General features: G+C 42.0%; 1 protein-coding gene and 1 long non-coding RNA gene across 8 annotated transcripts in view; one reads left to right on the top strand and one right to left on the bottom strand.

Annotated features, from left to right (window-relative positions):
- LAMA2 (laminin subunit alpha 2) overlaps positions 1 to 14,988 on the bottom strand; it is a 360,258-nt gene that overhangs the window by 146,849 nt on the left and 198,421 nt on the right. For 4 of the 7 annotated variants that reach the window (XM_081907019.1, XM_081907018.1, XM_081907016.1 and 1 more), the window contains exons 16-18: positions 11,407 to 11,460; positions 10,732 to 10,845; positions 91 to 218 (exon numbers count right to left, since the gene is read on the bottom strand). In XM_081907019.1, the coding sequence (XP_081763145.1) occupies positions 91 to 218; positions 10,732 to 10,845; positions 11,407 to 11,460 (296 nt within the window). The remainder of the gene's footprint in view (positions 1 to 90; positions 219 to 10,731; positions 10,846 to 11,406; positions 11,461 to 14,988) is intronic. The other 3 variants (XM_081907021.1, XM_081907020.1, XM_081907017.1) reach the window with 1 other exon arrangement.
- On the top strand, positions 4,703 to 6,754 carry LOC309367679. The gene is made up of 3 exons (XR_014167272.1): positions 4,703 to 4,776; positions 5,945 to 6,135; positions 6,608 to 6,754. It is a non-coding gene; the product is annotated as an uncharacterized lncRNA (long non-coding RNA).

Raw genomic sequence — 14,988 nt, forward strand, 5'->3', positions numbered from 1 at the left:
CCTGGTCCTGCCTGGTGTGTACATGTGTGTTTGCCTCTACCCAGGGTTCCAATAAAGGATGCAATGCCACTGCTCAGTGGGTATACTTACTTGTTGGAAGGTAGACTCAGTGGGCAGGCACACAGCTGGCAGTCATCAGGTTTCCCTTTAGTGGCATCTCCAAAGAAACCAGGAAGACATCTATCACAATGCAAGCCACCTGTGTTGTGCTTGCAGTTCTAAACAGACAGGGGAAGGAACAAAACCATCTTCTCAGAATGTCATAGAACATAGCTGATAAAGTCACATAGGACAAAGGCAGCCAACATGGTGCCCTCCAGATGCTGTTGGCCTACAACTCCCACCAACCCTGCCTATTGGCCCTACTGGTCGGGGCTGATGGGAGCTGGAATCCAACATCTGGAGGGAACTGTATTGGCAACCTCGCAGTCGAGCATGAGTACATCTTCTCTTTCTCACACAAACTCAGTTGGTAGAATATGAGACTGTCAATCTCAAGGTTGTAGGTTCCAACCCCACGTTGGGTGAAAGATTCCTGCATTGCAGGGGGGTTGGACCAGATGACCCTCACAGTCCCTTCCAACTCTATGTTATCCGGCAAACATCGCGATTTTGAGACAACTGTGTAGCCAGCCAGTGCTCCTTAGTGCTTCTACTGCCTTCTGCAGGAGCAGCAAGCAACTCACAAGAGCAGTTGTAGCAGCTGTCACTATGTTCCTTTCAGTTGTGCAACGAGCACCAGCTCAGCTCTGCTGCCTCTGCAAAAGCAGGTGACGATTATGAAAGTCAAGTGTTACCTCGGGTTACATACACTTCAGGTTACAGACTCCGCTAACCCAGAAATATTACCTTGGGTTAAGAACTTTGCTTCAGGATGAGAACAGAAATTGTGCAGTGGCGGCGCGGTGGCAGCAGGAGGCCCCCGTTAGCTAAAGTGGTGCTTTAGGTTAAGAACAGTTTCGGGTTAAGAACAGACCTCCGGAACGAATTAAGTACTTAACCCGAGGTACCACTGTAGCTGGGAAAGCAGCAGCCAGCCAGCAGCAGAAACCTATCAGCCTTAATGCTATACTTCTTTCGATTTTGCAGCAAATCCCAGCTCAGGCCAGTAGGTGTGGTTTACAGAGATGCTGGTCTGAGATAGCTCAGGGCTTCTTGCTGGGAGCTCCCTTTCCCCTTTGCCCCTTCCTTACCCCTGTGATAACATTTTATGAAACTGTTATCATAGACTTCATAACCGATTTCACTTCTTCACGTGAAAATTCAAAAACATTTTTGTGCGAATTCATCCTAATAAACACACTTTGCATGCAATTTTGACTACTGTACCCATTTTTTGCAAAGTAATTTTCTGTAATGTAATGCATTTTTTAAAAATTTTCACAGATATGGGCATCTTTCTGCGCACTTTCCCTTGCAATATACATTTTTGCACACAATACTTGGCTAGAGAACCATGCTGGAAAATTGTCAAAATAGTCAGAAGTCAGAATTCTAAAGAACTATGCTTTTGAATACTGTTTTAGTTTAAGTTATTCTGCCTTCAAATTCTGCCTTTAAGTTATTCTGCTTTAAGTTATTCTGCCTGCAAGCTGAATCAAATTTCTTCCCCATCTCTAGCTGGGGCTAGCAGGAGTTGGAATTCTGGAAGGTCCCAGGTTCTGCACTCCTGGCATACAGAGCAAGATAAACACTCTCACAGATGTGAGAGAAAGCAATAATGTGAGCTGTCCTTCAAAAATTCATTTCTCCCTCCCTCCCCCGTCCCACATTCTCTTGTTTGCACGTGAAGGTGATGGATTTTCATACAAACTCTGCCATGTCTTATTAACATGTATATGTGTATTTAAAAGCCTCCCCCCCCCCCCACATACATTCAAGGTTCAGTTATGCAACTCAAGTATAAAGTGAACCTCTGAAGGATTTTTATTATATGGCTTGCTTTCTGTGGCTTCATGTGAATAATTGTGTCCTAATGCTCTGATGCACAATTGTAACCATTTCTTGCTAAAACAGCTGCCTAAATAAACACACAGAGAGACTTTGAAATAAGTTTTAAGACTCAAGGAATTTTATATTCATGAATAAAACTATACCTGAGTTGTTCTTTGGGATGTAACTTTCTTTTTATTTGCACACTTGCTCTACAATGATTTGACAAGCAGTAAACTTAATAGCTAGTATCCAATCCAAATAGCTTTATGGATTGGATACTAGCTATTGGCCATGACAAATGTTAATAGCTCGTATTCTCTTGTTCAGATGCAATGAAAAACTTTGATTCACTATTATGGGAATAAGATTAGGCATGCACTTGACTTGTGCATTTTCCCATTAGGCTGTCTTAAGCATATGCAGCGCCGGGGTGCAAAGATACGCCCGGTGCCCCCCCCCCCGGTTGCCCAGTCCCAGGCATGGAGGAGGGCAGAGCCGGCTGGCGGGCTCAGCATCTCGCTGGCCCAGTCACCCCTGAACTTGTGGTGCAGAAGAGCCTGCGGCAGAAGAGCCCGTCACGGTGCTCTGACTGATGGGTGGGCTCTTCCCCAGACTCAACTCTCAGGCCCCGGAATCTCGGCCTGGCGCCCCGAGAGCCCAACGCCCGGGTGTCCGGCACTCCTAGTACCTATGAGCCCATCGTGCTCTCCTCCAGCGCAGATGTGAAGAGGAGATAGGATGCTCTGGTTTCCATTTGGTTTTGCTCATTTGGTTCAGGCTTAACCTTAAAGTTTACTGAAACAAGCCTGTTTCACGTCACTATCTGCACTTTCCAGAAACAGTTGAGTTCATTTTTGTTCCAACAGGCTTTTCCAGCTTGACAAATGGGTCCTCACCATGAGTATTCATTTCTTAGTGGTTTAGTCTTTTTTAAAATGTATTGGTTTGTTATTATTATTATTATTAAGTATTTTTTTAAAAGATCTTATGTGTAAATTGCTTTGAGATGGTGGTTTAGAAAATGATTACTAAAATACTAATACTAATAATAGTAGTAATAATAATAATAAAGAATAGTAGTAGCAGTAGTAGTAATTTGTGAACCACCTTGCTTCAATAAGCCATAGTTAAGATTAACCACAGTTTAGGGTCCAAACATAATGCTAAACTGTGATTAATGAAAACAGGTGAAAGCTTCTGATCTGATCTCCTCCCTCTGGCTGGTCATGTTGGAGGACCTAAGCTCATCTCCATAACAATAAACTAAAGCTTATCATGATGCCCCAACACAGCCATTGGCCTAGTTTGCACATAATACTAAATGCCTCTTTGCCTGCCACACAGCCAGGAGGAGAACTTCAAACTGTGAGCTATGAAGCTGAGTTGTTTAACTAACTATTGTTTGTACTAAGGCAGGAATCTTGGTTCACAAATAATACTAAGCCAAGTCTGGAGCTGAACTCCTTCTGCCAGCCATGTAGGACAAAGATTGGGGCGGTGGGGGGTGAGGGGAGTATACAAGCCTGGTGCTTCACTCTAGTTCACCAAGGCTCATCCCTGTAATACTAAACCATGGCTTAGTGTTATAGGAGAACCAGCCCACTGTGTAATAATCAGCCAAGTGCTTCCAAAGAATCTGGCTTTCCATAAATCAAATATGCAAAGTGAAGACAGGTAGGATTTTGATATCTGTTACAGGAGTGGTCAAACATGAAATGTCTATTAGCCACTTCACACATCATTACTTACAAACCTAAAAAAGCCTCTTAGCAGGGATTTATGTGAGAAGAGACATGTGTGGATGCGTTCTGTTAAAAGCTTGCACCATGATAATCCTCTAAATTAAAATTCAAATACTGGAAAGCTGCATTTCACAATATTGCTGGTGCACACATGCTTCATGCTAACAAGTTACACTGGCAAGTATATCCATTCACATTATTCTAGTAATATTAGAATATAGAAACCATGTTGTGTGGGGCCATGGTTCTCCTCAAGCTCCTCTCTTTTCCTTTCACAACAATTCTTTAAGTGATTTCTTATATAAGGGAACATAAATGTGATTGCTTCTGAAGTTTCCGGCCCAGTTCAGATGTCATGAGGGCTGATCAATGAACCACTCTTTAGTGTTGAGGAGTTCACAATTTTGCCCTTCCTTCTCTGCCAATGCAACCCCCTCCACATACACTTTCCTAGTCCACAGTAACTAAGCTTTACCAGAAATTAGGTGGTGTTCACAACAATCCAGTGGTTTAATTTCCTATGGAGATTTTTTTTTGGTTGATGTTGGTATTATTCCATATCTTCGTTGCATATGATTCTGTCTGACTTACTGTCTGGGGAGAGAGCTGTAGGGAGAATAACAAACAGTGGCTAGATGCACAGACTCTTGTGCAAGTTATATGAAAATACCGGATGTTGATCAAAATACACATCCAACTGCAAATGACTGCCAGTGCTATAATCTGAAGAGTATTCAGATGCACACCCAAAAGTAGCACAACAAACATGTGCCAACTATTGCTACAACAGGTGCATCCATTAGTGCAACTATTTTAAGTAAAACAACAACAAAGAAGCCCAAAGGAATTGACATTGTTGAGAAAACCAAGGCTATCTGAAATACTCTGCACTTCCCAAAGATAAAAGAGGGTGGGGAGGCAAAACAGAAACCTCTGTGGAAATACTGTAGAGGGGAAGATGTCACATATCCATAACTGTAACTATGGTTACTTTTATTCAAATGTCACAATGAGTGAACTAACATTATCTCTAACTAGGAAAGTGAGTGAGGAGCACACAAGGCTGACAGGAAAGAAGAGGAGTACACCATTCTGCCAGGTACCATCAGCTGCTAAACCATAGTGTGGCAATTAGAAAGCATGACATCTGAACTGAACATCACTATTGTGGTGTGATTATTTTGAACTCTCTAAAAACTACAGGAGTGCCTTCCACTTCATCTCTGCTGCATAACAAGATTAAAACCACTAAATATTTTAGCAAGGTTTTGTGAATCTCAACCCCATGGATTGCATCCAATTAAGTTATACTCAGAGTAGGCCCATTGAAATTAATGGGCTTAAGTTACTCATGGTCATTAATTTCAATCGATCTGATCTGACAAACTTTGGATACAAGGAAGCGGGTGGCGCTGTGGTCTAAATCACAGAGCCTAGGGCTTGCCAATCAGAAGGTCGGCGGTTTGAATCCCCGTGACGGGGTGAGTTCCCGTTGTTCGGTCCCAGCTCTTGCCCACCTAGCAGTTCGAAAGCACGTCAAAGTGCAAGTAGATAAATAGGTACCGCTCCGGCAGGAAGGTAAACGGCGTTTCCGTGCGCTGCTCTGGTTCACCAGAAGCGGCTTAGTCATGCTGGCCACGTGACCCGGAAGCTGTCTGCAGACAAACGCCGGCTCCCTTGGCCTACAGAATGAGATGAGCGCGCAACCCCAGAGTCGTCTGCGACTGGACCTAATAGTCAGGGGTACCTTTACCTTTACCTTTGGATACAAACCTATGGACACACAAGCAGTGTGTCTACAACATGACAAAAGAGAACTTCTCTTTGTTTACAACTTGAGCTATTTATCATCTGTGTAACATCACAGTAGCCATGTGAATGTAATAGGCACCACCTTCCATGGGTGTGTAAGCGATTTCCCCCCCTCCACACTCAGACATAGGATAAAGCCATTGAGCTGAGCTCTTATTATAAGTCAAAGAAACACATTTCAACTTCTTTTCAAGTAAATTTCAAAGCTAAGGAAGAGTCAAAAGAAGTAACATATTCGTAAATTAGCTGCCTAAATTGTCTGTTGTATTACTGGGGGCAAAAAAAACATACTATGAATAGTAATGAGAAGGCCAAAAGGCTCAGTACATCTCAATAGGGGGGAAGGAAACCCTTTGATGTGAAACATTCCTCTCCTTTCAGCACTCAAACTTCTCTCTCTCTCTCTCTCTCTCTCTCTCTCTCTCTCTCTCTCTCTCTCTCTCTCACTTCAAAAGGCTTGTGATCCAAATTGAATTGCAGCATTTAACAGCTTGCTTGGGTATCAACCAATCCTACTTCACTTACAGTCAAGGCAAAATCCCCAAACAGATTTTGAAGAATTTGTTTCTGTGCACTTTGTCTCTACAGGATGATATAGGACAAGCTTAGCTGGTGCAGTGAAGAGCAGAGACAGGACAGGATAAAGGTAGAGAGATTAGGAGATGCTACATGTTATTGTTTCCAGGGATGTATTTTTCCCTCGACTTCTCAGTAATGTTGTATATCTGCCAGATAACATTACAGATAACCAGTACTAGGGCTGCAACTTTCTCCAAGATTAAATTCTTCTAAACATTTTTGCCTGCTTCTTGAAGAGTTTCCTCTCACATCACTTGGCAGTAAACACCGGTTTGCGATCATACAGGATATCAGCATTTCTAACCATGTGTTTATTGCATATCATTTTTAGATGTAGGCATAAAAAATAAGCGAACCCCTAAAAAGAGCATATAAGCTCTAATCTAGTTATGACTCAGAAATGACTCAGCCTGCAATTCCTACATCCATGTATAAGCCCCAGTGAATTCAGTGGGATTCAGATCTGAAAAGACATGCATGGGATTGCATTGTAAACCCCATTGAGACACAACTAATTCAAGTCACATTTCTCTCAACAGGACTTAGTCATGAGGAACGTTAACTGGGTTGAGGCCAATGTGTGAACTTGCACTAAGTCACTCTGTTGGTGGAAGTGCAAGAAAGTGTGACTGCTTTTACCTCAAACCTCTAGGACAACAACAAGGGAGAATGAATGGCTGTTAGTTTATTTTAACAAGAAGAACAGAGGAGGGGAATCCCAGGCCTCTGGGTGCAATTAGACCTAGTGCCCTGACATTGCTCTAACCATGTCTACCTCTAACCATCACCTGGCATAATATGATGTCAGGAATTGGGAAGGAAAACTGAAACACGGTGCCTTTTCAATTGGGCACTGTTTTCTGTTGCCCTGTAGTACCAAATTGAAAATGGGGCTGCAAACGAAGTATCAGGTGCATGCTTAACAGTGTGTTTTGATTTTTTTTCTTTGTAGTTTCAGGTTACAGTCTGAATCACCTGACGCCATGTGACATCAGGTGCTTGCCAAATGGGCAGCCCTGCCTGCCTGTCAAAGTTGCCTGAAAGGAGCCAGGTTAGTTTCCCATCCCTGATATCGAGCAAGTTCAGCAAATGGCTCTAGAATTCTTTTCACTCATGTACTATTACAGAAATGGAATTGTTGATTTGCTGCCTGAAGCACACAGTTCCACACCACCAGGTGGTTTTGCTGTAAACCTTAACTAATTTCATTAGACATTAGCATTAGAAGACTGAAATCATGAAAAAGCAATGAAATAGGTTCTCTGAAGGCTGGTGAGGAAAACAGATCAATTTCTGTCAGGTGATTTCCTCCCCCCACTAGATTTACGTGAAGTATTCAAAATAAAGTTAGCATGGCATGTTTTCTTTTCTAAGTACATCTTAAGACTGAGCACGGGATTAATGCGAGAGCCATTTGGGGCATTTATTCATGAAAAAGCAATTTGAAAAATCCACCAATTTAAGCTATCTTGTTCAGAATTGGAGAGCAATTAAACACCTTGTACAGAGGAAAACAGAAAGGCCAGTGATAATTTAAAATGCCAAATTGCATTGTAAAAACCCTGGATTTTCATTTAGATTTTTCCCTGAAGCTTTTCCTTGGGAAAATCAAAAAGAAGGGAGGAACACTTAAAAATATACACAATGCAGAGTTGGTTTGAATTCTGCAGGGAATCTGGAGTATGATATCCTACTAAATTGGCAGTGGTTCAAATTGCATTTCTGCAAGACTAATGAAATGAGAAATGTTGTTTCAAGCTTCATGCCATGTCAGACAATATAAAACTAAAATGCCCTTGAGTTAATCAGAACAGTCTATTCAGCGTAATTCACCCATTCGAAATAGCTACTGAGCAGGCTGGAAACAGTGGCACACTGGGCATGATCATTCTGGGTAATAAATGCACTAAAATTGCTGAATTAGTAGGCAGCTATCCCAAATATATGCATTCTATTGGAATAGAAGCAATTTATTCAGAACAAAAAGCTAAATTGATAGTAAACGACGTGGTGACAGAGGAGTTCAAAATTGAAAAAGGGACACGACAGGGGTGCCCTCTATCTCCTCTGCTGTTTATTTCAGTCCTGGAGGTGCTATTGAACATGATCAGAAATGACCGGTTGGCACAGGGAATTGTGGTCGGAGAGAAACAATATAAACTGAAAGCATTCGCAGATGACTTGGTATTAACATTACAGGAGCCAGCCTCTAGTACTAAAAGAGCGTTAGAATTAATTTCTGACTTTGGTCGGGTGGCGGGATTTAAGCTGAATAAACAAAAAACTAAAGTTCTAGCAAAAAATTTGACAACTACTGAAATAGAGGAGTTCAGAAAAGAAACGGAACTAAATGTGGTTAAAAAAGTAAAGTACTTAGGGGTGTACTTGACCTCCAAAAACTTGAATTTGTTTAAGGACAATTATGAGAAATGTTGGTCAGAGATTAAAAGAGACTTGGAAATATGGTCAAGACTGAAACTTTCCTTGTTGGGTAGAATAGCTGCTATAAAGATGAATGTATTGCCGAAAATGTTATTTTTGTTTCAGGCCCTCCAGATCGTGGACAAGGTGGAATGTTTTGGAAGATGGCAGAGGGATATTTCTAAATTTGTCTGGCAGGGCAAAAAGCCCCGAATAAAGTTTAAAATACTAACTGATGCGAAAGAAAGAGGGGGGTTTGCCCTGCCGGACTTGAGGTTATATTATGAATCTGCAGCCCTCTGCTGGTTGAAGGATTGGATTTTATTGGAGAACACCGATGTCCTCGACCTGGAAGGATTTGATAATGCTTTTGGGTGGCATGCATATTTGTGGTACGACAAGGTTAAAGTTCATAGATTGTTCAAAAACCATATTGTCAGAAGGGCAATTTTTATGGTCTGGTCAAAATATAAAGACTTATTGGAGAGTAAAACCCCGAGGTGGCTCTCACCGATGGAGGCCAAAGCACGTAAAAGACTCAATATGGAGGCCCACTGGCCTAAATATTGGGAAATAATTGAAAAAATTGGAGATAATTGGAGGTTGCAGAGTATGGAAAAGTTAAAAAACAAGGTGCGAGATTGGTTGCATTATGCCCAAATCCAGGAAGTTTTTAAAGCGGACAAAAAAGTGGGTTTCCAGGAGGAAAAATCGAAACTAGAGACAGAGTTGCTAGAGCCAAAATCTAAGTTAATTTCGAGAATGTACAACTTGCTGCTTAAATGGAATACACAGGATGAGATTGTTAAATCCTCCATGATAAAGTGGGCACAGGATTTGGGGCACAACATTATGTTCGAAGACTGGGAAAGGTTATGGAACACCGGAATGAAATTTACGGCATGTAGTGCCCTGAAGGAAAATATTATGAAAATGATATACCGGTGGTACATGACCCCAGTCAAGCTTGCAAAGATATATCACCTGTCTGACAACAAATGTTGGAAATGTAAAGAGGAGGAAGGGACATTCTTACACCTCTGGTGGACCTGCCCGAAGGTGAAGGCCTTCTGGGAGATGATACATAATGAACTAAAAAAGGTGCTTAGATTTACCTTACCCAAGAAACCGGAGGCCTTCCTCCTGGGCATGGTGGACCAGAGGGTGGCAAAGAAAGATAGAATTTTCTTTATGTATGCTACTACAGCAGCAAGGATCTTGATGGCAAAGCACTGGAAGACACAAAATCTACCCACATTGGAAGAATGGCAGACGCAGCTGATGGACTATATGGAACTGGCTGAAATGACTGGCAGAATTCGAGACTCGGGAGAAGAAGAAACGGAGGAAGTTTGGGAAAAGTTCAAGGATTATTTGAAAAAGCATTATAAGTTGTATGAATGTTAAAAAATGCTCCTTTTTAGGAAATTACAGCTTCAGCATCGGAAAATTCTTGAATTGGAAAATAAGGTATAACAAGACAGAAGTGGTGTAATGAAATAATTTTATTGTGTTGAAACTAAAAATTAATGGATTTGGACTGTAATGTTTAGAGACCAGATATCACGATAAAATGGAAGACATATTATTATGTTTAAAATAAGTTAACAAATTGCTGAGGTTTTGAATCGATAGAGAATGCAGTGCTCGGAAGATGGGGGGAGTCTATTAGATCTATGGAAATATGTATTTGGAAGTTGGATTTTGTATATTATAAACTTAATAAAAATTATATTAAAAAAAAAAAACAAATATATGCATTCCATCTGGGAAAAGCACCTTTCCATCTCATTTAAAACATGCACCCTCCCCAATCACACTATTTCTTCATAATTTTTGCAATATTTACACTTCTCCCCCTTGACCAACATTACCACATGTCACACAATAACAAAACCTACTATTCAGTTACTACTATCCTGTGTGTAAAGTAAACCCACAACAGAGGTTACTGGGGGTAGATCATTGTGCATTGCAAAGTTTGTTGCGATATTCTCTTCGCTGCTTTCTGCAGGACCTGCTGCTATCCAGGTAATGTAAAGAACCCTTTTGGTTTGCCCTTATTTTCAGTAGCTACTTTATCATGTTACCAAGAGATTGTTTAACTTCAGAAGCAGTTCAATATAAAGATCTCTCCTGTCAAATCACTGCTTCTTTCCTTAAGTACTCATAGTCCCTAAGGTAGTTAATTCAATTGTGTTGGTATACTGAGCTGATCTCAGCGCTGTCAGTCAGCACTTACCAGGCATTCTCCGGTGATATCATCGCAGGACTCTGCGTGACCAAAACATGTGCACGGCCTGCAGATTCCGCCAATGATGGTGCCATTGACTCGCCTGTGCCTTGGCTGACAAGACTGCAGGGGATGAAACATTGAGAATGTATTTTAAAAAATGAAGAAGTAGTGCAGGAGCACATTTGACAAAAACAAAGGAGCTTAATATGTCATTCCGCCTCCTCCAAACCCAGCATCGACTTGTTCTATGGCAGAGAATGTTGCATTCAGGCTGTTGCTGTGTGCAAAGGTCTGTGTGGTGGCCCAATCCAACCATAGTATTAGAAAAAGGAATAAAACAGTATCTCTCCAACCCCCTTCCCACAAATAATTTCTATAAAAACACAATTACTGGGAGACAGGGACATAACACATGTTACTGAGCAAGACTAATGGGGCAATTACAAGATCATACAAAGCTTCAATGATGACCTTTCACTAGAGGACATTCAACTTGCCCATATTTGTCTTGTTGGGGCAGGTGGGAAGGCTCCCTGTAACTTGGCACCCCCTTTCCAGGAGTTCTATGCCCCTCAAGGTGTCCCAGTGTTTGAAAACCACCATGATAAGCAATAAAGACCCAAGTGCTAAAACACCTCTCGAAAACCTATGTTCCTGACATGATGTCTGTGAAAAACTGACCTTAACCGAATAGGCAGGTATAAGACTAAAGGAGGCATTAGCTTGCTCTTTCTTCTGAAAAGGTAAGAGAAATGAAGAGTGGAAAGTAAGACAGCTTCACATACCAAGATTTACAGAATGAAAATAGTTAGAAGACAAGTTGCTGAAAGAAAGTGGGGAAAGGAGACAGGTGAGAAAAGACAGGATCTTTCATTGACACTGCAAATCATAGCTGAAATACCACGTGAGTTATATTGGTCAAAGATTAATGAGAAGCAGAAGGCAAGGTAGAAAAGAAAGCATGCATCACAGGCCTAGTGACATGGGAGCTGCCTCCACATTGCTGGGAGTGTACATGCACATTACAAACACATGCAAATGCTACATGCCTCTTGCTTAAATTTTCCCCAGACCATTGGAGTAATAGAGAAAGCCTTTCCCCAGTTTGGTGATACCAGAAACAAGCATCCTGTTTCTGTTCTTTGTTGGTCTGCCACCCGCCCCTCTTTATGGTCAATCTTTTCACTTCTTCCCTCAAAGCAGTAAGGGACAGAGGGGATGGGCTCCACCAGTGTGCCCTCATAATCTACATCCTGATGCTTTGCTCTGTTCTCTCTCCCTCTCAGTAAGCAGCAGAGATGGATGGCAGTTGTGCAACACAGCACCTTCTGCGCCACCAGCTAGAACTGCTCATATTACTATGGCATATTCTGTACTACTGGCTGGGAAACTGCCCTGCCTACTCAGAGGATGAAAAGCAGATGGGGCAAAAAAATGGAAAGTAACTAGTGTGGGTGCCAAAGCCTCAGAAAAAAACACTGACTGGGTGAGAAATGAGCTCTAACCAGGACCCACAATAGGAAGTGGACCACATTGGGTAAATCCGGCATACAAACTAAGGCATTTATAGTTTCAAATGTCGCGAACATGCCAAATAGTACATTTCACAGTCTAAGAAATAAATGATACTCTTAATGTTGTTAAAGCCGTAAAATAAGTTTAGGCTTGATAAGAAAGTAAGAATTGCATATATTTGCATAAATTTCAAAATTGTTCCTCATCCTTGCCACTTGGCTTCAATATTTCCAGAAATGTTATATCTCTCCATATGTATGTGGGTCCTCATACAAGAAGTTAATTCTTTATACATGTAGTGATAGCTGTCATCTCAGAATGGGTGATCTCAGAATATACTTTTTGATATATACTTTTAGTGGTGGTAATTCAGTATACTTTATTTTTATCAATGGGTATTTCTCAGTGGAGGTGACATCTTGTAGGTGTGATTTATCAGCAAAACCCTGACTGTTGTGCTTGCTCTTCAGAATAAAATGCCAGGCAGCAGTCGTAACCTGCCATATATTTTAAAAATCATCGTATGGTTCTGAATTCAAGGGGAAGGGCTATAGCTCTTAAGAACACGTCAGACCAAAGGCCCATCTAGTCCAGCATTCTCTTTTCACAATGGCCAAACAGAGGCCTATGGGAAGCTCACAGGCAGAATCCAAGTGCAACAGCACTCTTCACATGATTCCCAGCAACTGGTGCTCAGGGGCATAACATAGCCATCGTGACTAGTACTTATCTTCATTTGAAGCCTTCCAAGTTGGGGGCCACCACTGCTTTCTATGGGAGCCAGTTCCAGAGTTTAACTATGCACTGTGTGAGGAAGCCATTTTTTTTGTCTGCCCTGTTCATTTGCCTTGGCAACATGCATAATCTTATACACCTCTATCAGGCCCCCTCTCGTTTTGTTAAAATACACTCAAAGAGAAGGACATACCGTATTTTTCGCCCTATAGGACGCACTTTTCCCCTTCCAAAAATGAAGGGGAAATGTGTGTGCGTCCTATGGGGCGAATGCAGGCTTTCGCTGAAGCCTAGAGAGCGAGGGGGTCGGTGCGCACCTCTTGCTCTCCAGGCTTCAGGAAGCTATCCGCTAGCCGTGGGAGACGCAGCTCTCCCACGGCTAGTGGAGACCTTGCCGGCACCCAGAAGCTTGGGGAGCGCTGAGCTCAGCACGCCCCAAGCTTTGGGCTTCACGCAGTGCTCCGCTAGCTGTGGGAGAGCTGCGCAAAGTTGTGCGGCTCTCCCATGGCTAGCGGATAGCAGCCTGTTCTGGGGGCTGGGGTCGGGGGAAGCTCCACACCTGGTGGGGGAAATAATATTTTTTCTTTATTTCCCCCCCCCCCCAAAACTAGGTGCATCCTATGGGCCGGTGCGTCCTATGGGGCGAAAAATACGGTAAATATTTGCTCAACAACAAGCACAGTATGACTAGTTATGTTTTCTTTTGACAAGGGAACTTCCATGGCAGCATGAAAGAAAGCAGCCAAAAGTATTTTAAAGCATTTGTTTATTTATTCCCTTTCTTTTGAACTTCTGTCCTCCCTTGAACAATTCAAAGATTCTTCAGTATCTGCAAGCTTCTCCTCTTAATCAAAAGACATGTTGCCACTGAAGGTCAGGCAAGGAAGCAACACCTTATTATCTTGCCCAGTTCAAATTGCAAGCAGGATGCTCTTAAGAAATGCATGCAAGAAATGAATTCAATAAGATAATTATTTCTTCACTGGCATTCTATAAAGGGCACAGAGTAGTTCTGAAGACCAAATATAAAAATGATTTGTTTGGTAGAAAAGTCCCAGCCTTACAATGAATTGTATGTTATGAAGTATGAAACACTAACATAAAATCCCATATCTCCTCACCTCGAAATAGTGAGCAGGATCAAGTATGGCACATTGGAATTTAGAAGATCAGTCATGCAGCATCTCAACAGAATAGAATTAAAGCTTGCTTAACTGTCAACCCCAGGGAATCATGGGAATGGGAGTGGCTTTTCTTGTTTGGCAGATATTTGGGAATTTTAACAGATGATTTTCAATAGCCTCACAACCCCCCCCCCCAAGATTCTTTGCTGGAAGCTGGTATAAAAGTGAACAAAAAATTCCAGTTTATGTCCCTATGGGTGGGATTCATCCATTGCACAAGTCTTGTGCAATGCCACTGGTGTGACAGGGGTTTGTCCCTTCTCCTCCCGCAAAGGCCTCCTGAAATTGGCTCAGGATGCAGTCAGGAGAACCCCCAGAACAGTCAGGGAGGGGGAGAGGGAAGCTGCAATGCTTGTGATGACAGCATGATCATCATTGCATGGCACAGAATTCCATCCATTATTTTTCAATAAGATTGCGCTTTGAAAGGGCTTTCTGAAAACCCAACAATCAGCTGCATGTTGAACCTTGTGAAGTCCCATTCAAATTTGGCACTACTAGGTGCAGTGCTTTGCATCTGTATGTGGCTTCCATTTTTGTTTATATTTAGTAATTTGTATTTGATTCCAGTTAGAGACTCTACAGAGGGAGCATTTATCTAAGGTTTTCAATACAGGGCAGGATAAACTTTAATTACAAAGAAGGACAGAAGCTGATGAAGGTCAAGGTGGAAACTTCTCAATGCATGAGTCAGAGCTTCAGAAGACAGCGAAGGTAAGCAGTAGATATTTCAATAGTGAGCCAAATTGCTTGGCTGTGGACAAGAAGCCAGGATATGCTTCTCCTCAGATCAAAGGTAGAACAGGATGTGAGAGAACAACAGAAATTA

Source organism: Podarcis melisellensis, assembly GCF_964234715.1.
Source record: "Podarcis melisellensis genome assembly, chromosome: 3".
Lineage (NCBI taxonomy): Eukaryota > Metazoa > Chordata > Lepidosauria > Squamata > Lacertidae > Podarcis > Podarcis melisellensis.